General features: G+C 36.2%; 1 protein-coding gene across 1 annotated transcript; it reads right to left on the bottom strand.

Annotated features, from left to right (window-relative positions):
- Nucleotides 1–14,315: 14,315 nt before the first annotated feature.
- On the bottom strand, nt 14,316–23,265 carry LOC128093799 (uncharacterized; the record flags this gene model as incomplete). The annotated part of the gene is made up of 3 exons (XM_052711577.1): nt 14,316–15,660; nt 17,964–18,014; nt 23,111–23,265. Coding segments are annotated over 3 exons (319 nt in total), but the record flags the coding sequence as incomplete, so codon positions are not given.
- Nucleotides 23,266–25,000: the final 1,735 nt, after the last annotated feature.

The raw sequence follows: 25,000 nt of genomic DNA, 5'->3' as shown, positions 1-25,000 counted from the left end.
GCGGAAGCTGAAGTCGCAAACACCATCAACCACAACCAGCCAGCAGCGCAGTCAGTAACAGTGTCACCGTGAGTCCTGAAAGTTGAGTTGGGGGGAGAGGGCAATCCAACTGACTTTGTGTGGAGTATTTGAAAACGCAACGCGAGCTTCGGCGGGAAGTAAAATGGAACGGGATAATCCTTTCGCGTGGAACAGTGATGGCTGTGGGAAATCCTTTTTGAGAGTCGGAGACTTTTTCCTTCTAAGAAGAAGTTTTCTATTATTAATCAAAACAGGAATAATAAGAGTGGCACTTTCGAGTCCCACTTGGTTAGCTGTGCGCTTTTTGAGATGGTATTGTATTTACGATGATGGTAGTCGGAGGGGAGTTTTTGAATTCTTCTTTATGGAATGGCAGATATTCTTTTTAAAAAAATCGCTCTACAGCATTGCCTTGGCGTTCTCGATTGCAAGATTCCTACTCGAAACTAGGTATCCGAAGGCTTGATTGTTGAGGCAATTGCAAACCTCTTTTTACACCTTAACTTCCATCCACCACGGGATTCAAACTGATGACCTTTGGATTGTGTGGTCCAACTGCCTACCAGCGACTTCACCGAGACAGGGCCAACATTTACTTCCCCGTCCGACGGAAGGCGTGATCAGACAAATCTCGTCTCGAAAAATGCCACCGGGACCGTTTGGGATCAAACACAACCCGACTGGGTGATAGGCAACCACCTCTACCTACCTCTACACCGCGGGTCCCCTCAGATATTCTATTGGAATTAAAAATTTATTTGTGTGTTTTGATAATTTGAAACTTTTATTTATGTAAATTGTTTTGGCATCATGACAAATCTATTTTAGAATTTAAAATTTAGAGCAAACACTAAAGCATGTTTTGAAAAGCTTAACTCGAAGTTTAGACCAGGGGTGCCCAAACTTTTGATAAATAAAGTAGTGTTACAAATAATGCTCATATATCCTGATTTTAAGAAAGAAAAACAAATTTTCAATCATGTGGTTATTTATTTTATTTGTTTTGGTTAAAATCGTATTAAAATTGTTTTGTCGATTGAAATTAAATACGCTGATATTATTGACTAAAAAAAATCTAATTTCAAGTTGCAAGTTTTTTTTTCAAGTTTGAAAAATCAACGAAAAACGATAAAATTTATTGAGATATGGATTGAAATCTTCTTTACGAAAAAACAATTGTTGCGTTGTTGTGCATCTTTATTCAAATATTTTACAAAACATTTCAAAATGATGACATGAAATTAAAAACAGTCTAGAAAAATATATTTCTGGTAGGCTTTTATTCGTCTTTCTAAAAATTTCTTATTATTTATTCTTGAAATTTATGAATAAAAAAGCTATCGGATTCCTTGACGTTTTTGATTTTTTTTTAGTTTAAAAAAAAGCAGCGATCTTTATTTTCGACATGATTAATTTGATTTTTTAAAGCTTTTTTCCCAGCAAAACTTTATTATTAAAAAGGTGTTCTAAAAAATGCGTTATTTTTGCTTATGAAAAATAAAAAAAAATTAATTAGAAGTAGAGCCAGCCAAAACTTTAAGAAATTTGAATTTAGTGTCTTTCAGTCTTTTTGCACATTATCAACATAAATAAATGATTCTGAAAAATGATAACAATTCACGGCGTGTTTTCTGGGCAACCTTAAGGAGAAAACATAGTCATCACTACTTTCAAAGTGTCTTATAGGAAATTTTCTCAGCTTTCCAATGCTTCTAAGAGCGAAATGTTTCATCGGGAAATTTCTGAGATATCTCAATTTTAAGTTTTTTCTTTTAAAATTCTTGATCATTTATTGGAAACTTTTAAATAACAGTCCAGGAAACTTGTCAAATGATGTGTTTCATGTGTATTTTACTGACCAAAATGTGCAAAATAAGACAAGAAATAACTTTGTAGAAGATTGCAAACCGCTAAACATTTTGAAAATTAAGTTTCAACCGAATTTTTGAATATGAGGGAATTATTCAAAGAATAAAATAATAATACCGTATTGAAATATTATTTTTGCAATTCCGTCGTGAAACTACTCACTTTTCCTGTCATTCTTGAACGACGAAATAGCATACTTTTCTATACCAAAAATAACAGAGTCGAATAGCAACACTTTTCAACATAAATGCTGAAAAGTGACACTTTTCAACATTTTTTTGATTTAAACGATTTATTGACGAAATACATGAAAATTTGACATAAAATTTCACTCAGTGTGTGTTTTTTGGAATTGCAAAAAATGTTGTATGGAACTCGTTGCAAAACTTGATTTTTTCAGCACTCTTCGTATTTATCCAACTCGGTGAACCTCGTTGGATAAATGTACGACTCGTGCTGAAAAAATCCTCTTTTTGCAACTTGTTGCATAAACTACTATTTTACAAGAACAAATAGATAATTACATAATTGTTGTGTTCAAATAACACCGGTCTGCTCTGATTCAGCTTGGAATTAGCTGGTACAACCGAAATTTCTATAGGTTTGAGATTGATAGAGTATTACAAGATTTTTATGAATAAATATCATATTTCCTTAATCAAACACTAACTAGGCTTCATCCATAAAGTACGTCACGCTAAAATCAGCCAAAATTTACCCCCCCTCCCCCCCTTTGTCACGTTTTTCCTATACTTACAACACGCAATGTCACACTTGCTCAGACCCCCCCTCCCCCCCTAGAGCGTGACATACTTTATGGATGACGCCCTAGTTGCATGGATACAAAACATGTTTTATACTCGAAATTATACTGCAAATTACCGTTGCTAGCTTTAGGAGAAATACTTTTCATTAGTATGAAATGATTGTTTCAGTTTTTTTTGTATGAAATGATCAAGGAATTAGCGATATTTTAGAAGTTTATAAGACTTTCATCTTCAATCTCATCTTAAAAAAATATATATGTCTTGATTTTTGTTCAAATAGTTTGGAAAGAAAGTTTCTGTTATATTTTTTTTGTAAAAATACTATTTAATTTTTGTTCAAACAAAAATAAATGTTTGTGACGGTGTTTTCAGAATTCTGAATTGGAAGACTCGAGTTTTATTGCTACTTTTAAGTGCATTTTCTACAGAAAACATTGTATAAAATTTTATCTTTATTTTATACTCATAAAAATATGACTTTTGCAGCTTGCTACAGTAACATGTAGTACATTTTCGATTTCAAATCATATATGTACTTATGTTCCTGGTTAATGTTTGCTTAAGAAAATATCAAATTTATTCATTGAAATTCAATAATACCATTAACAATCACAAACCTGCCAAAGTTTCGGTTGAACAAGCTAAATCAGAGTAGACACGTGATATTTGTACACCAAAGATTTGTTTTATGATTTATATTTCTGAATAAATCCCATATATTCAAAAACTTAGACAAAACATAATTTTCAAAATGTTTAGCGGTTTGCAACCTTCTATAAAGTTGTTTCTTGTCTTACTCATCAAAATGTGCAAACATTGAGATGAGTAAATGACTCATGAAACACATCATTTGACAAGTTTCCTGGACTGTTATTTAAAAGTTTCCAATAAATGATCAAGGATTTTAAAAGAAAAAACTTAAAATTGAGATATCTCATATCGGGAAATTTCCCGATGAAACATTTCGCTTTTAGAAGCATTGGATAGCTTTGAAAAATTTCTATAAAACACATTTGAAAGTGGCGATGACTATTTTTTCCTGATAAGGTTGTTCTAGAAAACACGCCGTGAATTAAATTCAAACATAATGAATTTTTAAATGTGAAATAAAATAATAAAAAAATACAAACAAAACGATGAATAAGCCAAATTTTATGTAAAAAGCAAAAATACATCAAATTAATGTTTTGTTACATTTGAAAATTTTATCTCAAGATTATTTTCCTAATTTTGACACTCAATTTATTTATTGAGTATTTCATGAACAGCCTTTAGGGCCAGTCATAGAAATATTTTCAAAATGCTATCGTGGGCCGGACGTTGGGCAGACCTGGTTTAGACTAAAACAAATCAAAGGAAAATTGAAAGCTTTATCCAATAGTTATAATAAACCACAACAGTGTCCTCCATGGCTACATTTTCACACTCCTGTTGCTTTTGGGTCCATCAATAAGCCACGTGGGCCGATTTTCAAAAAAACTGATAAACTCTGAAGGCTTGTACCGAGCCCCAGAGTGTTCAAACAGCGATGTTATATACACCAAAACTTGCGCAAGGATCTGGCCTATACGACAGTGATGTTGAAAGTAAATACATTAGTAGCCAAAAATGCCTAAAAAAAGCGCTGCCCTTTTATTTTCATGTAGCCTCTGACCCATAAAGATGGAATGTGATCAGGGTTGTTAAAATATCAAAATATCAGCTCTCAGCAACTACAATTATCTCGCCTGAATATTCATTCCTCAAATACAACTGCTCTTCTCTCTTCATTGAAACTCTCAGCGCCGAACATAGCTGAACACGTTTTCGTGTTTACCCACTCGCGATTGACATTTTCCTTTTCTCTCTCATTCTCGCTTCCACGAACATCCTACCGCAACAGCGTTTAACCACAAAAGCCGCCACAAAACCAATTTTGCAAACGCAGTTTAACGGGACGTTATGCGTGGTCGGCTCCTAATCGCCATCTCGCGTTCTCTCATTGCAGTTTTCAGAGAGATTGAGAGACTTAGCGGTGAGAGCGCATAGTCGAGGAAAAGGGAAGGAGTGATAGAGAGAGAGAATGGCATCGCTGGGAATCACGAGACACAAGAAGAGATCTCACAAGCTATAGTGACGGCCGCTACACTCTCGGATATTTTTGGTGCAGAGATAATCTATTGATAGCTTTTCTATCACTCTTTTGCAACACTGAATGTGATTATTTTTTTCAATTACTACATTTACTAAAATTGAGTTATGAAAATCAATGATTGTACCACAAAGTTATATAAATTTTGAAACACAATTGATTTCGATCAAAAATTCCTTCAGTAGCTCCAAAAAGGCAACAACCGGTACATGTTGATTCATATTGGTGCAGAAATTCGTTTAATTGAAATTCAATACACAGCATTTTAGAGTGATGATCAATTTTCTTCGAACATGGTCAACGGGTTCAACTTAGTGCAATTCAAAATTGGAATAAATACAACAAAACACAAAATTATGAACTCGCATTTTCTTAAATTGTATCAGGCTTACTTTCCAGCAAAAACATGTAACTCGTGGCATGGTAAATGCATTATACAGCAGGACAATCGGATTGCACTTATAAGTATTCAAAAAAATTTAAGTTTTAAGGATTTTGTTTTTTGTGCGAAAAATGCTTTTTGATGAATCGACGGAAATACTTCTTTAAACAACTGTTCTTGGAAACATAAATTTTAACTCTCATGTCAATTTTAACTTAACTCAAAATACTGGGATGCACAACGAAAACACTCAATTTTACAATTAACTCAAACATGATATAAATGCACTTTTAATCATCTTCAGCTGATTGCACTAAAAATTACATTAAAATTTTTATGTTTCTTTTTCTTCCCCGTTGATTTTCGGACCGGTTTTGAAGTTCAAAAAAAAAATGTCCCTAGTAATCTTGTGGATATTTGAAAAAGTGTTGTTTCAAAATCTGTAGACATTACAAAATTGGACAATTTACGTGAATGTAACCCCTTAAGCATTTTTCGATTATGTTTTCTTCGATATGATGAGAAATTTTCTTCGTCAGGTTAAAGTACAAAATCTTCAATATTATTATGAATAGAAAGTAACGGCTTATGAATAAACCATAGAAAGGCATAATCATTATTTCAAGGAAATAAAAATGTATTCAGTGGACTAGAATAGAAAGTATGAATAGAAAATTGTGTACAATTTTACTGGTGGCTTTAAGGATGTTCTTATTCCAAAATTGTCAAACTTACGGACAGAATCCTGCAAAAATGAGAATGTAAAAATAGTCAAACTTTTTCATAAAAAATTGAGTACACAGTACTTTAAGGGATGACTATTATTCCGAAAGTTCCCGTAATTTTCAAAATATTTAAAAGTGAGTAACAGAAAACTTGGTAAAAAAAATCTGGTTAATGCGTTCAAACGGATTCCGTAACAAATATCAGGCAATTCAGGCATGGTGGAAGTTTCATCATGGGTTGTTCTCCGATCCCTGTTTAATTTTTGTGAAATTTTGTTCTAAGGAATAATTCTGACATTTATATTTTCAGGGGCCTTTCTCATGGAATGAAATACTTACTCTTTGGCTTTAACTTTTATTAAAAAAATATTTTTGTTTTATTCAACTGAAATTTAAAATATAAAAATATTTACAATATAATTTTCATGAATTACCTAACTAATATATAACTACACTATTCAATTTTATTTATCTTTTTTCCATTACCAATTTATACTTATTTCTTTTTCTCTGTGTGTACGGTTTTGATTCACGACCAGTTTTATAACTTCTCTTTATGTATCATTAAAATTGAATTTGCTTGTGTCATGCTTTTTTATGCTGTAGTTTAATTGTATAACATTATTCATCGATATTCTCATTCACTCTCGCTATCTCTCTCTCGCTGGCTCACTTTATTTTATCATCTGCACCCTCTCATGTCTTCTGTATCTCGTCAAGTGTTGTGAATTCATACATTTTTATTTTCTCTTTTGTCCTGTCCTGTGCTCCAACCTCCCCCCATTCATTGGCCTTGTGGAGGGTGGGGGAGGACTGATGCACAGAACCGAGCGTTATATGTATTTCGTGTTGAATCCTCCAAATTACTACTTGTTCAATTTATGTCGTCCTTCAACGGTCGCTTTCTCTCTCTCTCTCGCTCGCTCGGTCGCTGATGCTGCGTATGATTTTGTATGAATGTGTGTTTGTGTGTGTTTTTGTAGGATGAATTATCCTATTCGAGCAGTACACGCTCTCGAATCTGTGTTTCACTTTTTTACTCATTTCAAGCTTATTTAAAACTCAAGTGGACGTACACTTTGCTGGTTTATGGTTCAAACTTTTTGTATTTGTTTACCCTCGCGGTACTTTTGTCTGTGTGTCGCTTGTTTGTATTTGTGATGTTCGGATTTTTTGTTGTTGTTATTCAGTTATTCAAATAATTACGAACAAGTACTCTCTCTCCCTCTCTGTCTTACAATTCGATTCAACGAGTTTCACGTTGTTGGGAAATGGAGCACCGACACATAAAAAAATAATATTAAAACCTCGTTCAGAGTGTAGTTTTGTGTGTGCTCTTTTATTGCCTTAGTTGCAATATGATAGGGCGCGGAGTGTAGGGTCACCAGCATCATCCCCCCCCACCCAAACGCATGATAGTTGCTCTCACTTTCCGGTTTGCGTTGGTTGTTTGGTTTTGAGCTTTGAGTTTTTTTTCGAACTTTTGGTCTGACTTCATTTGCAGCGTAAACAATAGAATTGTTGGTTGAATGTGGGAGATTTTTAGCTCGCTAGTTGGTTTTATGTGCTTTGGCACAGTTTGTCATGCAAATGATTGGATTGTTGTTTTCGTTTGTGTGGAGAATCGTGCAGTTTTTTTTCTGGCGAAGTAGCGAGTTTTTTTTTAAATCCTTGATATTTTTTCAATAGGGCGTTACCTTGAGCAAAAACAGGCAAGGTTATGCGATATTGAATGGTGCGATATTGCGGAATTGAACCTGTGCTAAATATGGTTGCTGAAGAAATGTAGTTTGATAAGCTCAGTTCGTTTTATTTAATTTTTATTTCTGATTGAGGTTCCATAATGGAAATGGCTTGCATAAAGTATTACGAACAAGGAGGATAGTCTAATCTAATCTAATCTAATCTAATCGAACACAAGCGCAGCCAGTCCGACGAAAGCATCCTGGAAGAACTTGTGGTTAGATTACGCCAAAAGTCCTTTCTTGTCAATATTAATGATTGCATTACATCCGAGTAACCCCGAATATGTATTGCAAAAATTAAAGCGGCCAGGCCTACTGCGTTGCATTAACCGCAGAGACAGATTCAGAGAACGGATCACATTTCACAGAATCAACAGTGGAGGAAGGATGCGTGGACATGCCGTACCAAACGCTCCGAATTACGAACAAGGAGGATAGTCTGACGTTTTACTCAAACTAATCGTGGAATGGGTGATATGATATTCAGGCTCAGTAAAACATCTTGTTTACTCGAATTTTCGCTACACGCATTGAACGCTCATAACCCTGATGAGTAAATAGTGACTTGAAAGAGTTTAACCGTTTGATACTCATTTTTTAGCTTTTCAGCCAACATTAACTCCCTTTGATATGTATCCATCCACACATTCTCAAATTGAGTGCTTTCCTCGAAACGAAGGGTCAACAGAGGGTGTCTTCAGCCGCGTTCAGCTCATCCATCCATGTTTATCTGTTTGTTTTTCATTACCGGGTAAAAGCCGAGTATCATGCGTTTGGAGGGGCTTTTTTCCTGCTCGGGTTTCTTCAGTCAAAAGTCACAGGAGGAGAGATCAGTTGGTTGGTTTATTTTTTGTTGGTTCTGGTTTGGAAGCAAAATACCATCGAATAGGCCGTTGTTGATGTTGGAAGGTAAAAAGGAGAGTGAAAAAAAATCCGATACAAACAAGATTTACAATTTATTGTCCACGCCGTTGGATTCAGTGTCGGCAGTTGTAGATAAATTTGCCTGCTGGTAGTATTTAGTATACACACTGTTTTGTCTGTTGTTGTCAAATGTCCAAACGGTGTAGTACTCCCAGAAAAGGGAAGGTTGTGAGTGCAAACTCGTTTGACTTTTTTTTTAGATGCCAACTTATTTATTATTTGTTAATTTAGTAATTTTTCAGTCGTGTTGATTTCACTGTTATTATGCTTATGATGCAATAAAGTATTTTATTGATAAGGTTTTTTTTTTTCAAATAATATTGAATTTATATAAAAAAAAACCATAGTAGAACTCCTTTTTTGTGATTTTTATTGCGAATAGGAAAACTTTCTGTAAAAGCATAAACGATTAATTTCAGTAAACATTTAAAAGATACACTTTTTGAAATCTTAAGCTTAAAAAAATGCATTTAAAATCAACGAAAAAACTGATTTTTTTATTTGTCTAAAATCTAGGAAAAATAAAATACTTTTCAGTCTCATTCAAGTAGCAAAAAATAAAGAAAAATGGTTTTTTTACAACTTTGTAGAATGATCGTTGTATCGTCCGTTCATAAGGATAACTTTAGCGTTATCGTAATCGATTCACGGGAATTTAAGTTTGTTATCTACAATAACTTACTCATTTATTTTAAATAAGCTTTGTCTAACAAAATCCTTTCCAAACTGTTTTCTGTATTCGGGCAAGGCATTTAAACTTCAGTGAATTTTTTTGTGTGATGTAGCAAGTTTAAAAATACTCCATAGTTCTAAAATTTGCAAATATTGCGATAAGGGGCTTTGAGCTTTCATTGAAATGCGCTTGAACTTTCACAAATACCATATTTTTCTAAATACTCAAATTTACACGTTTGTTGATTCTGATTTTGGAAATAATTTAAATATGAGAAATTTCAAAAAATAAAAACGAGTGTTTGTAAACGTATTTTTTTGTTTGGCCATTACGGTGACCTACGCCATGTTAGGGTGGTCTGAAAAAATCCATTTTCGTCGACATCCAGACAAAAGCTCTTTGGTCTAGACACCGTCAAAATGGCATTTTAATGTTTCATACACCCTTTCCATATGTTAGGCTAGATCTTTGAAACTTTTTATTATTTTTCTTTGAAAGGTCAACTTATCACCTTTCATTTGTGTATAAGACAATTGAAATCGGTTGGAATGGCGAGGAGTTATGGTTTTTCGAAAAAAGTGGTTTTTGCGAAAATCGACGAAAATGGCAATTTTCCACCACCCTAACACGGCGTAAGTCACCGTAATGGCCGAACAAAAAAATACGGGTCTAATTATTTCGGCCAGGGAACCCCCAGAAAAATTTGAGCCCAATCCGAGCACTTTGGGTTTTTTTCATGCTGTTTTCGTTTTTTTTTTTTTTTTTTTTTTAATTTATATTTATTCTAATTTCTTTTCCATGTACATTCATTCAGTTAAAATATTATTGAGTGTCCAATCACAAACGATGACTTTTCACCTCAATTTTAAATTCTAGCAACTTTCATTTATTCATGAAATATTGTAGCTTTCGCTATTCAGTGATTTCAAATGTAGGAGGTCCTACATGTACAAAAGGGAAAAGGGATACCTTAAAACTAACTTATAAACTATATAAAGAGCGGATCAATGCAGCTGAAGACTGCAATGATTTTTGTCGAAATGCATCAATTATCTTATTGGACATAACATCCAAAGTGTCAACTTCGGCTAATTGATGAAGTTCACTGGTGCTGAACCAGGGAGGAAGTTTCAGAATCATTTTCAGAATTTTGTTCTGAATCCTCTGATGTTTTTTCTTCCTGGTTAAGCAACAGCTTGTCCAGATCGGCACAGCATAAAGCATGGCAGGTCTGAAAATTTGTTTATAAATTAACAGTTTATTCTTGAGACAAAGTCTAGAATTCCTGTTTATAAGTGGATACAAACATTTAATATATTTGTTACATTTAACCTGGATACTTTCAATGTGATCCTTGTAAGTAAGGTTTTTGTCAAAACCAAGTCCAAGATATTTCACTTGATCCTCCCACTTTAAATTTACCTCATTCATCTTTATAATGTGATGACTTTTTGGTTTAAGAAAATCAGCCCTTGGTTTGTGAGGGAAAATAATAAGTTGAGTTTTTGCAGCATTTGGAGTAATTTTCCATTCTTTCAAATAAGAATTGAAAATATCCAAGCTTTTTTGTAATCTTCTTGTGATGACACGAAGGCTTCTGCCTTTGGCGGAGATGCTTGTGTCATCAGCAAAAAGTGATTTCTGACATCCTGGGGGCAAATCAGGCAAGTCAGAAGTAAAAATATTGTATAAAATTGGACCCAAAATACTTCCTTGAGGGACGCCAGCACGTACAGGTAGTTGATCAGATTTGCTATTCTGATAACATACCTGCAGAGTACGATCCGTCAAATAATTTTGAATAATTTTCACGATATAAATCGGAAAATTAAACCTTTTCAATTTCGCAATCAAACCTTTATGCCAAACACTGTCAAATGCTTTTTCTATGTCTAGAAGAGCAGCGCCAGTAGAATAGCCCTCAGATTTGTTGCTTCGAATTAAATTTGAAACTCTCAACAACTGATGAGTAGTTGAATGCCCAAGGCGAAATCCAAACTGCTCATCAGCGAAAATTGAATTTTCATTAATGTGCGTCATCATTCTATTAAGAATTATTCTTTCGAATAATTTACTAATAGATGAAAGCAAACTAATGGGCCGATAGCTTGAAGCTTCAGCAGGATTTTTATCCGGTTTCAAAATCGGAATTACTTTGGCATTTTTCCAACTACTGGGAAAATATGCCAAATCAAAACATTTGTTGAAAATTTTGACCAAGCAACTTAAAGTTACTTCTGGTAATTTTTTAATTAAAATGTAAAAAATGCCATCCTCACCAGGGGCTTTCATATTTTTGAATTTTTTGATAATAGATTTTATTTCATTCAGATCCGTATTAAAAACTTCATCTGATGAAAATTCTTGTTCAACAATATTCTGAAATTCTATTGAAATTTGATTTTCAATAGGACTCAAAACATTCAAGTTGAAATTATGAGCACTCTCAAACTGCTGAGCAAGTTTTTGAGCTTTTTCCCCATTAGTTAATAGAATATTATCACCATCTTTTAAAGAAGGGATGGGTTTTTGAGGTTTCTTAAGAACCTTTGAAAGTTTCCAAAAAGGTTTGGAATAAGGTTTAATTTGTTCGACATCTCTTGCGAACTTTTCATTTCGCAGGAGAGTGAATCTGTGGTCAATAACCTTTTGCAAATCTTTTTGAATTCGCTTCAGTGCAGGATCACGAGAACGTTGATACTGTCTTCGGCGAACATTTTTCAGACGAATCAGAAGCTGAAGATCGTCATCAATAATGGGAGAATCAAATTTGACTTGGACTTTAGGAATAGCAATATTCCTAGCATCCAAAATTGCATTAGTTAAAGATTCCAAGGCTGAATCAATATCAGCTTTGGTTTCTAAAACAAAATCATGATTTAAATTATTCTCAATATGATGCTGATACCTGTCCCAATTAGCTTTGTGGTAATTAAACACAGAACTATTGGGTCTGGTAACTGCTTCATGAGAAAGTGAAAAAGTTACTGGAAGGTGATCAGAATCAAAATCAGCATGAGTCACTAAAGGACCACAATACTGACTTTGATTTGTCAAAACCAAATCAATTGTTGATGGATTTCTAACAGAAGAAAAGCAAGTTGGCCCATTCGGGTATAAAACCGAATAAAGATTGGAATGGCAAATATGCAGCTGCAATCATAATTTTCCCAAAAGAAGTTTCAAGTTCAATGCCCAAACTTTCAATAACTTTTAACTTAAAGTCACGTAACGTGCTATAAGTCATACTACGGTGGATAACTATTGCAACTCCACCGCCATTTCGATTCATTCGGTTATTAGTTATAACTTTATAATCTGGATCACTTTTCAAATAAGTGCCAGTTTTTAAAAATGTTTCGGTTATAACAGCAACATGCACGTTATGAACTCGTAAAAAGTTGAAAAATTCATTTTCTTTCGCTTTTAAAGAGCGAGCATTAAAATTCATAATATTGATGGAATTACTTAGATCCATGATTAAACTTCAGGGTAAGAACAACATCATTCGCAAATTTTAATCCAATCTGGATTGCTTCCATCATGGATGTAGCATTACTCATTGTTTGAATCAAACCAAACAGTGAGTTTTGCAAAAAAGTCATTTTTTCAAACGTAACATCGCCGAGATCAGAAGATCCCAAAGCGTTGCCAGCAGAAAAATTTTCAAATGAGATTTGAGGTACCTGCCCAATTTCAGAAAGATTGGTAGAGGATTTAAAATTCGTGGATGAACCCGAAACGACGTTAGCATAAGAAATGCCATTGTTGTTACCTAACTTTTCCACGGTAGGGGTATTTCTAGAATTGTTCGAGTGAGACAGTACGAACGTTTGATTTAAAGATGCAGGTACAGCCTGACTTTGAGAAAATTTCGGTTTGGATTTCGGCTGATGCTTAGCACGAGAATCCAAAACCTTTTTTCTGATGGGGCAATCCCAAAAATTTGATTTGTGATTTCCACCACAATTTGCACATTTAAATTGGGTGACTTCTTTCACGGGACAATTGTCCTTGTCGTGAGAAGAATCCCCGCAAACCATGCATTTTGGAACCATGGCGCAATGATCAGTACCGTGACCGAATGCCTGGCAACGCCGGCACTGGGTCAGATTCTGGCCATTACCGCCATGTTTCTTAAAATGCTCCCACTTTACCCGTACATGGAACAAAAACTGAACTTTGTCCAAAAGTTTCAAATTGTTGATTTCATTTCTGTTGAAATGAATCAGATAAAATTGTGAAGTCAAACCAAAGCGAGAAATATTCCCGATTGATTTTTTCTTCATTGGTATTACTTGGGATGGGGCAAAGCCAAGCAACACCTTAAGTTCGTTTTTGATCTCATCCACCGACAAGTCGTTGGAGAGACCTTTCAAGACCGCCTTGAATGGCCGAGCATTCTTGGTCTCATACGTGTAGAAATTGTGTTTGTGGTTTTTCAAATAACCAACAAAAGTTTGGTGATCTTGTAAAGATTCCGTCCACAAGCGACATTCTCCTCTTCGACCAAGCTGGAACGAAACTTTCAAATTGCAAGTTTCCTTGCAATTCTTCAGTTGCGTTCGAAAGCTGGCCAAATCGGAGACGGAAGTCACTACAATTGGCGGAGCCTTTACTCGTTTCTCGACGGCAGAAGGCTCAGTACGAGAAGAAGGTTCCTTGTCATCAGTTTCGGATAAAACACCGAAACTGTTTGTCAATGGAATTGGAGGATTGACCTCACATTCAGAATCAGAATCAGACCTCAGAAGAGGCTGTTTTCTTTTTCTGTTTCCGTTAGCCGGTTTAGCGTTCAAACGCTTCACCGACGTAACGACCAAATCTTCAGAAGATTTGCGTTTACCTTTGTTTTGACGCATTTTGCAAGCAAAGTTCTCTTAAAAAGATGGCTTTGTTTGTAAAATACAACAAAATTTCAGGTGGGGTTAGTCTTGAAAAGACTGTTTAGAATTTTGGAAAATAACTCAGGTAGTCTTTAAAAAGACTGTGAATTTTGTTTTGAAATAACTCTGAGCTTAGGTAGTAAAAAATACCGCAGCTCTAGTGTCCGTTCACCACGAAGGTTCGCAAGACACTCATGCTGTTTTCGTGGGGAATTGATGTATATGAGTATGTTAGACTGAATGCTGAACTGTTCTGAAGACTTACACTAAATTTCGCGTCATTTGACATCCATGAATACAGTTACTTTGAAGCAAGATAAATCCTTAAAAAAAATCTAGTAAATACTTTTTAGTCAAAGAAGACACATAATAAAATCAAGAATGCAATCCGCTAAAATCAGTGAAGAGTTTTAAGAGGGAAGAATTTGTTTAAAAATGTTCATTTTAATGAGTGAAATCAAATAGCGATAACGACGGACTCAATAAAAAAATGATATTTCATAAAAATATACTTATTTTGATGTTTTGTGAAAAATGACAAATTCCAATACCTGAATGTCGATTTAATAAATTTTAATCCTGTGTCAAGAAATTAAGAACAATTGGAGCAATTGTTGTGCTTAAATTAATTTTTACCCCGTTTTTATTTATATTTACTAAATTTTTGCCATATTGAGTTTACACAGCGTTTTTTCACTTCGGTCAAGCTTACTATCACTCCTATTTTGTTAAAAATCATTCAATTTTAAATTAAATTTCTGACTCGAAGAATAATCAGTATTGATTTTTTTTCTCAAAAAACCAGGTTTTAAACTTTGCAAATGTTAGTCCGGAATCTCTTAGATGTTTTTGAGCAGTCTTTGGTCAAAATAATATTAGTAATTGATTTTTTTTAAATTATTATTTCAGACTGAATGTTTTATATTTAGGTAATATCAAGTTTGAAGCCCAACTGTCACTTCACTGTGAGCACTACACCGTTCCGTCTTTCCGAGTAAAGTCTGTAGATGAAATATGCACATTTTTACCGCTGTAATCATAAAACCTAACTTCCTTTTCACTGCGACTTTTTGCGATCATGTGTTTGATTTCTGCACTGCCAAAAAACGGCGATGGGCGATATCGGTGTGTTTGTGTGTGTGTGTGTGTGTTTGATAACGATGAAAGGGAACGACGAATGCTTCTCCTTCTCTGTCTTTCTTTCGTTCTGTTTTTTACTCTCCTACAGTAGTTTGAAATATCTCAGTCGATGTACACGTTTGTGAGCAAATGTCCAGGATCGTTCCAAAACTCACCTTTACACATTGTGGCTGCTGCTGCTGCATCATGCATGTTCTAGTTTTCTCTCTGGGTTTTTTCGTCTTCTGGTATGTTGTATATGATTTTTTTGCTTTAAATTTATTAACTTAAATAAATTCTCTTAACTAGTACATGCGACAGCTTAGCTGAGCGTAGATAACCAAAACGAGTAACATAACAAATGACCTATGCTGCAGTAAAATATAGATGTTCCTCTGCTTAACCATTGATATACTGTCTGAAAGAAATAGATAGAGAACAAGGGAAGGGAGAAAGAGACAAAAAATGCAGTTTAGTGGTGATGGAAACACATTAATTTCGTTGCAAAATGTGCACATAAATTCCCAGCCAACACACACATTTTCGTACGTAACTCAGATCAACCAAGTCGAAAGCAGAGCCCAGCGAACACACACACACATATCCATTTGTGCCCAAGAACCGGAACGGACATTTCTAACTAACTGCACACACACTGGCAACTGGCGGCAATTCCACATTCATGTGGGACATCCTTGACTGAATCCGGATCGGTTGTCCTGGAGCATCGGATGCATCGGAGTCGATGTATCAGAACGGAAAAATCGTGACATTATCATTCCCGAGCGCCGGCCCAGGCAGTTTTGTTGATGAACAACGTGTGCCATCGAGGGTTTTTTTTTGTGTTAAAGATAGTGGAAAATGTTGCTACGTGACATTGGCGTGTAGTGATTATGGCACCAGTGAAATGTTTTGTATTGTTTGAGGAGGTCATGCTGTTATAGATTGTATGCATTTCGAAAATTGACTAGCATGGAAATAGTAGATAATTTTACTTTTTATGCATTTTTTTTAATCTCAAATTAAATTCGATGGTTTTTTATACTTCTGTTTATTGAAAAAAAAAAAGATATTTTTTTCGAGTAATGCTTAGCACTTCTCAAATACATGTTAGCATAAATATCCAAAATATATTTTGTTCTAGGAAATTAAAAATACAGTCGACTCTCTGGCTGTCGATCTTCTCGATATCAATAATTCTCCATCTACCGATGAATTCTTCAGTCCCTTCAATCTGCATACTTTAATTATCTTCATACCTCGATATTTCCCCTTGCTTGAAGGATCTCTTCCTCGACGGTCCCTTGGATTCTGTTTGCTTTAAAAATCTCTTCCGGCTGTCAATAATTTCACTTTCTCATGGCTTGCATGGACATTTTTCTTTGCGAAACGAAGCTTTGAAGGGTGTTTGACATTAGTTTGTTTTTGTTTGATGGACGTTGCCATGATTCTCTCCCATAGCTGGGTATCAACCTCTGCGTTGTGAGTTCAGTGCGTAGTCCGATTGATACACACGGGTGTAACATGGACAATGAATAAAAAAAAACTTTCAAATCATATAACACCAAGTATAACACAATTCGCACTGACTTAAAATTTGCTATTGCGACTTGTCAAATAAACTTGAGGAATTCAAAATGTCCTTAAAAACAATCAAAGCTAGCCATGGTTTCTAGCATGCTTTTCAGCTGTTAATCGCTTTTTTTGTTGCGAACAAGTTGCGAAAGTCCAGTTGAACGAGGAACATAATTTTGCCAAAAATTGGAAAAATATTTTTGCAATTCATTTTTATGTACGTTTTAAATAAAAACTGGTCTGGCCCGCGGGCCGGATTGATTTTTGATGAAAAATGTAGGTAAAACGACCTGTAACCAGACATGCATCGGCACTATGAGCTCTTTTTAACGGCACTCAGCTTGTTATAGATGGCATTTTCGTTTAAAGCAATGTTATGCTTGTTGCTAGGTAAAAATCTCTTGATTTTGGCTTGAACAATGTGTAGAAAACATTGGTTCATTGGAAAACCCGATTTAAGCTATATGTTCATGTAAATGTTCTCTTAAGCTCTCAAGAAGAACTTCTTAAAAGCTCTTTGAGTGCAATTAAGAGTTCTTAACCTATATCTCGGTTGGGTTTCAAAATAATCTCTCAGGGTCTTCGGGAGCCTAAAAGACAAGCGTAATTAGCGTATTCTAATCACTGGCACAACATGCTGGGTATCTTCTACGTGAAATGCCAAACAAGTTCTTCTAAAAGAGGAGTTAGAGCGGATGCATGTCTGCCTGTAACAATACTTTTTTCAAACTTTTATCAAAATTATGTTTGATTTGATTAAACTACGATTTTAATTTTATTTTTCTGTAACTTTACAACAAAAGAAATATTTACTGCCCACTTAAAAAAATCAAAAAAGTTATTTTTTTTGTAAACCATTCAGGAAAGCCATGAAAAAATATATGAAAACATTTAAATCACATCCTTTCAATTTCGATGTTTTGTTGATGAACTTTCGACCGGTGAAAATGCATCCAGCTGATATTCAAAAATGTTCCGAAACTAATTGGAGTACATCACCCGCGGAATCGGAATCCGAACCAGATCCTTCACAGGACAGAGTGCGTGCCCAACTGGTTCGACTGGTTCATAAGGCAAATTGGCATTCCCGAGAGCAAGAGTGATGGGGTTTCGGGGTTTGTTAGATATATTTGCCCGCGCACTTACCATCGAACAGCGAACCGGCGGACGATGTTACGGCTGACGCTGAGGACTCTCCTGTTGATGAAACAAATTGAAACGTGTGGTTAGGTGGTTAGAGTAGAGAGCCTATATGGAGAGGCGAAATGTCACTCTCAGGGTTCTAATCGAACTGTCAAATCGGGTTTCCAATCGAGCAACAAGACCGTGCAAGAATAAGGTCGGAATCAATGTCAAATAAATTTGGCCAAAAAACGAGATTGATAGCTATCACAATCATTGGAAAAGTATTGTTTATAAAAATCTTGTAGTTTTTGTTATGTTTGTGCTTGTTTGGTACAAAAAATGTACCAGCACCAAAATAAAACTTTAAGTTTTTCAACCATAACTTTGGGTGTTTGAAATTTCTCCCAGATCATTTCATTTCCCTATGTAGGTCCCTAGGTTAGAGTTGCGGGGCTCTCACTCTGATAATTCTCGAGTTGGAGAGATTTTGGGGGAGAGACGGGAATCGGCGATATGTTACTGGACTGTGTTTGCAACAGTTTGGGCGAGTTGTTGACGTTTGCGTCGCATTCGAGCTTCCATCGTGTTCGGATTAATTTTGTTGATTTTCACCTGTTTGCTGATTGAATTTCGAGAGAATTTTGGGGGAAATATTATTCTAACTTAACTTTTGTGGCATTTCTGATTTCGTGGAAATTGTTAATGTTTTTAGGAGAACATAACGAAGGAAGGTTTTCAGTAAAATGCCAGTTTAATGATTCTGAGAAAAGAACTCTGGCTTACCGAATATATCTGTTTAATCCATGTTGTGTCGCTATCGTTATCGCTTAATGTGAACCCGAATCTCACATATGAGCTTGATTGGTTGTGACAGGACCTGTCCCGGGAAATTTTTAAAACAGTCATAAAATCTATGTTTTCAATAAATTCGTTATGTTTCCAAATTTAAAACCATAGAATTAGCTCTAAATCAATGTAAACATGCACAGAAAAAAATATGTATTTTTACTCGACACGGAAAAAATTAATCACATGTAAACTCAGGTGATGTAAACTTGACATTCGACGTAAACGGTTGAATCACACGTAAAAACATGTTTTTACGTATATTTTGTCGCAAATTTACATTAAATTGCACTTAAATTTAAATGTTTAGTGACGTGCAAAAGTGTTACATCATAAATGACCCTAGCGAAGACGCAGAACACGCGAGTTCCCAACTGCTCGAATTCGCTTGATCTGGGCGGGTCGCACTGGCTTGCCTCCCGAAGATGAGACGATGATGATTAGGATGAGATATTATTTCATCAGTTCGATGACGCAAAAAGTGATTTCCGCTGATGAGCCCTTCTATCCCTTTGTCCACCCACCTTTCCTCCTAGCTCCCCGAACCTTAAATAGCCATAAGTCGTTCATATACGCAGCAAGCAAGTCGCAAGTTTAGTTTTACCCCCGATCACCGTCGTCGCGAGTAAGGAGTGTACGAGAAAGTACGAAGAGAAGTGTAAAGTGTTCTAATCGACAGAGGAAGACCTGGACGATTAATAAGCCAAACGTAAGTTTGTACTCGCTTGGTGTTCGCGATCTAATCCGCTTCCCCACCTCAGGCCCCGAATCGTCCCTGGTTCGCCGCGTGCTACGGCACGGTCAAAAGCGTGATTAAGCCAAAACTATCGTAAGTGATTAAGCGCTAAAACAGTTAAATCGTTTTTAAAGTTGAACCAATCAATTAAATAGGTGCGGACGTCACCATCGCACTGAACCAGCAAGTCGCCGTCGGCGACTTCGCCGCTGTTAGGGCATATCCAAGCAGTAAGTTCACTTAAATAGTAGAATTGATTCGAAATTAACAGTAGACACGACATTAAAGGTTTCGTTATTAGACGGTGATCGAAAGTGAGAAAGATTGTAAAGTTCTCCCCAGAAGCCAACTAAGAAGAAGGTAACTTGCGACCAGGTAGAATTGCGGTTAAGTAAGTGCTAAGATAACCCTCTCATTCAAAGGTTGACGTGCGGGGCTCAAAGAGCGCGGCGCGCACGCGCACGTGGCAACGCGATAATTTCGCACCCGGGCTGACTAAGCCCGCGCACAGCACGTGCCGGCAAGTACGACTCGTGCCATCAGCTTCCAGCAACCTGACCACGTGTAGCGCTACTAACAGCATCGATTAAGCCCCCCGCGAGGTCAAGGCAATAACGCGTCGTTCACGCGTGCAGCGCCGGTTCCCGTAGGAGTCCACATTGCCGACTCTGAGCCAAAGGGCCACGGCGCACGTGAGTTTTGCTCTCCGTAGGAGGCCGAGCCAAACCCTCTGAGCAAAAGGAAGCAACGACTCGCACGAACGGCAACAGCGTTACCCTTAACCACCTCGCCAAGCAACGTCAACGCGCACGATCGAAACGTCCAGACAGCCGCCGGCCAAGGCCCGCGATACGTGATCGCCTCGTGAAGGAATCGTTTCTCTGCCAGCTGTACGTGAAGTACCATTGGGTCCAGCGCGTCGTCACACGTGCCTGGCGTCAGACCTGTAGGAGTCCACGCCACCGGCTCTGAGCAAAAGGGTCTCGACGCAATTGAGCACATCTCTCCGCAGGGGCCCCTGTCAACCGCCCTGAGCAACTGGAATTTGTAGCTCGCACGACGACAACAGCGCTCGACACATTCACTTCACCCTGAGCGCAACCTTCGGTCCAGTGCCACCCTTTCGTTCCCCAAGTGTCCTGCGTTGAATCCCGTAGGAGTGCACCGTCCGCACCTCCGAGCAATTGGGAGCAGCGCGCCAAGATTCTGCCACCTGTAGGGCCCACCCGCAACCGGGCCCGAGTAATTGGGTAGCAGCGATCAACACGAACGAAGTACTTGGGTGTACAACACGATCGACGGTTCGACTAGGCAGCAGCACAAGCAACACCGCGCTCGACGAGCGCGCCAACCATTCATGCGCATTAGTATTAAGGCCCCTTGTATTTAATAAATAAGCCGGAAGAAAAGTAAGCTCCAAGTCAAGGTGTCCAATTTGTAAGCGTGGACCGAGCTGACTTATGACTATTTCCCTCCCCTAATCTCTTATCCTTTCATGGCAATAAATTAGTATGGACTTAACCACTTGTTTTCGTCAGATCTGAGTTAAATTGAGTTGGATCGCTTCCAGTCCGACCCGCCCTGAGCGAGCTAGTCCGGGCAGGCTTCATCTCGCGACTTCGTACGCGTCCCTGCTAGGGTCGTGTTGGCGCTTAAGCGAAGTGCGTTTCATTCTTACAGTTCGATAAGGGTCGCGGTCAAGCCGACCTTGTAGCATAATTGTTCCATTCAGTTTCGTATCGTTGGTTTCGTTAGTTTCGATTATCTGGGACAAATCTTGTTACACATTCGGAAATATTTTTTTGTGTGTGGTTGGCAGTTTTTAGATAGCTAAAAAAATAGTGTTCTATGTTGTGCTTTGAATTTGAAATGCACCACAATTTCCAATCCAATGCGATTTAAATGAAATGTTAAATATTATAATGAATCTTAAACATATTTTTTTTATTTTTTGTTGACATGACTAGAAAACCTTGATTTTTTTAAAAGCATAAAAAACAAAAAAATACACCAGTCAATGTGTTGTTTTAGATACTTTAGACAAGTTTTATATAAAAAAATATTTGGTAAATTATTTTTTAGTCACTACCACAGTGTAGTACCACACTCAAGGAAAAATAGGAACTACATTCTGAATAGTTACAGGAGATTTTAGAGCAAGACTTTTGGAAATCGGAGTACTAACTGTTTTGTTCTTTTCCTGCTTTATCCGAAATCAATTCAAAAATTTAAACACAATGCAAAAAAATGGCTTAAACAGCTGTCTTTAGTCAAACACTGCCCCTGATCGCATAAATGTCCAATATGCATTTTCATCGGTTTTGAGTCAGTAATGCAGTTTTGTTCAGAATCGCGAGATCTTTCAGAAAAGCCTATAACATCCAATACTTTGTTCTAGAAATCAGGGAAAATCAAGTTTTTTCGTGAAAACTTAACACGTAACCTTATGTGTGGGACAAACTTCAAATGCGTTTTTCTCAGCTTGCTGTTTTTGCATATGGGACATTTATGCGAACATGGGCAGAACAGTTGTTCTGAGATGTTTGATGCAAAATAATTAAATATTTTATTTTTTATTATTTAAAATCATGATGTTTTTTTTTTGTCTTTTCAAAAATATATAAAATTAAATAGAAAATAATTCAAGCGCTAAGAATTTTGCGGATTTTCTGATAATTTTTGAAATAAAAATATTAAAAATACTATCTAAGTATGTAACTGTTTATCTATTTCCAGAGTTAAAATGCAATTTTCCAACCAAAATTTGATTTTTTCACTGTCGGGAATTTCCGGGACAAAATATAAAATTCCCAGCATTCTCTCGGTTTTGGAAAAAAATGCCGGGATTTTTGTCCCTGGAATTTCCGGAATGGGCGCACTAGTTTCGACGCTTGGTTGCAATAGTTTATAGAGATAATGTTAGCTCTAAAAACATGATTTAAAATTTGCGTTACAAACAATCATTCAAAATTGAAGCCAGGTGCATCGTTGAAAATAAATAAATCTTTAATTTATTTCATTGTCAATCCAATATTCTCATAAAAAATTTGTGCAATTTTAGTTATTATAATTATTTCAGCTGTATTGCAAAACAAAAGTATTACACAAAAAAGCCACTCGGTGCTGTCTGCTCGCAAAACATTCATTTTCAGCAGTCACTTTTACGCAGCAATCAACTCAACTCAGCCAGCAAACAAGGGATGAAATCAAATGACAAACATTTTCAACAATTTGCAGCTCGATTGAGTTATGCCCCGCTGCTTATTGTCATCGGGATCAGCTCGGCGATGGGAAAGTGGGTGGTGAAGATCAACCACTCGAAGAAGGGGGCACTTCAACGATAATTTTACGCCGACAACTCGCCCAACAGCGCCATTTTTTAGCAAATTGCTCTGCCTGTGGAAGGGCGTGGATAGAGGTGGTTTGAACATTTGCATAGTGGGTCTACTTCCCTCGCCTCGCTCATCACCCGGGTCTGTTCCGGAGTGGCCCACCGATGGACGCACGGTGGGCAGCCCAACCCGGCGGCAATTTACCCCACCCTTCTCTTCTTACCCCGGGGTTGTTCCGGATTCTGCAAACTTACCATTGATGACATGCAGCGAGACGGTTATCGGTGGACTGTTCGATGGGCTGCACGAATAGTTCCCGGAGTCTTTTTTCCTTGTCGATTCGATGATCAATGAGCCAATCTGCGGAATTGGATATGAAATGGTAAAAAGATATAGAGCATGAGAGATACTCAGCGACGAGAGAGAGAGAGAAGGAGACAAAAACGGGTGAGTGGGTGATCAAAAAAAAAGTACGAAAAAAAATAGAACACAGATAGTGAAAAAATCATAAATCGACACACTCACTCACTCACTGAAAAAAAAGTGAACATAAATTGCACTCGACATACAACTTGGATACACCATCCCTCTCTTTTCCCTCATTTTTTAAACCCTCGAAGCCTTTTTCAATCGCCAGCCAAATCCAAAGTGAAGCCCCGAATGTCATGGGAAAAGTCGAAATCGAAGCGAAAGCCATTGAATTTGAATATTTTTGCTACACTAAATCAAACGCTTTTATTACAACTCTAGGTGAACTGGTTGGTTCCGAGGGATAACTGGTGGAGGAGGCAGTGTGGGGGAAAATACTTGAGCGCGCGCCCAGTGCAGACATCCCGATTAGGGTAGAGATTGTAAAATGATAACTTCATAGATCTCAAAGTTATTTTTAATCAGTCCTTACGCGCTAAAACTGATTATAAACGTAGGAAAATGCATTTCAATTAGATTTCACTTAATTGCACCATAATTTGCATGATACATTTAAAAAAATGTTTTGTTAAGAAATATTGCCTCCTCATTTTTTGGACAAATTTTGGAGGAAAAACTTTTAAAAATATTAGCAGCACTACATTTCAATCCTGTTTTTTAATAATTCAACACAAAAACATGTAACAAAACATATATCATAAACATATACAGAAAGAACCGTCGAGAGCGGGAGGTATCAAATTATAGAACGAATAATCAAAGCATGCTTCTTGAAGGGACAGAAAAAATATTGAAAATATATAGAGAAGATCAACAGCCAGGGAGTCGTCTGTACCACTATCAAAAATTCAACTTTGTCAGTGCTTATAATTTCAACTTAAATGTTTTGAATCCTATTAAAGACAAAGTTTTAATAGAATTACATATTATTGCTAAACAAGATTTTTCTTAAAATGACTTTTTACACACCGAATGAAATAAAATTTATTATAAAAAATAAATAAAATAAATAAAAATTGAAAAGGTTTAATTTTTCGATTAATGAATTAAAAATTATTCAAAATTATTCAAAATTATTTGACGGATTGTAAGCGAAGGTAAAATTATTTTTCAGATAATGATTATTATGTGTTATTGGAACATAATTTAAAAAAAATCTCCCAATTTAAAGACAGAACAAAACAAATTTTCAGTAGAACAAATTTCATATAAAATTTGAAAATCTTTGATTCATGCTTTGAGTTTATTTTGAAATGCAATATGAATCAAAAAATTTGTAAACAAAATAGTTTTGACGAATTTTAGTTAAATTTCTGACTTTTTTTTACAAATTTAAATCAAATCCTAAAATCTAAAATTTACTTGTATTTTATTTAAAGGCTTATTTTTTGAAGTTTATGTCCCTTGACTCTGACCAAAGTCGAGGGGGGGGAGCCATGGTTTCAACATTTTAATGAAAAAAGTGTCTTAAAATGCATTACATACCTGTCTAGTTGTTTTGCAATCATTTGTTTTCCGCGAAAAAAAATGTTGTGCTGTACATCGGAATTTTATGTAATAAATCAAAACTTAACACGATTATCAATGCAATAAAATCCATTTTAGATTGTTTTGATTTGATTTGGCTTCTATTTTCATGCCCCCTGAATTTTCAGACCTATTTTGAAGGTGAGGGGAGGCGACATAAACATTGAAAAATATTTGGGCGACATAAA

This window comes from Culex pipiens, unplaced genomic scaffold (assembly GCF_016801865.2).
Source record: "Culex pipiens pallens isolate TS unplaced genomic scaffold, TS_CPP_V2 Cpp_Un0152, whole genome shotgun sequence".
In the NCBI taxonomy this organism is placed as follows: domain Eukaryota; kingdom Metazoa; phylum Arthropoda; class Insecta; order Diptera; family Culicidae; genus Culex; species Culex pipiens.
This window is presented reverse-complemented; position numbering and strand designations above follow the sequence as displayed.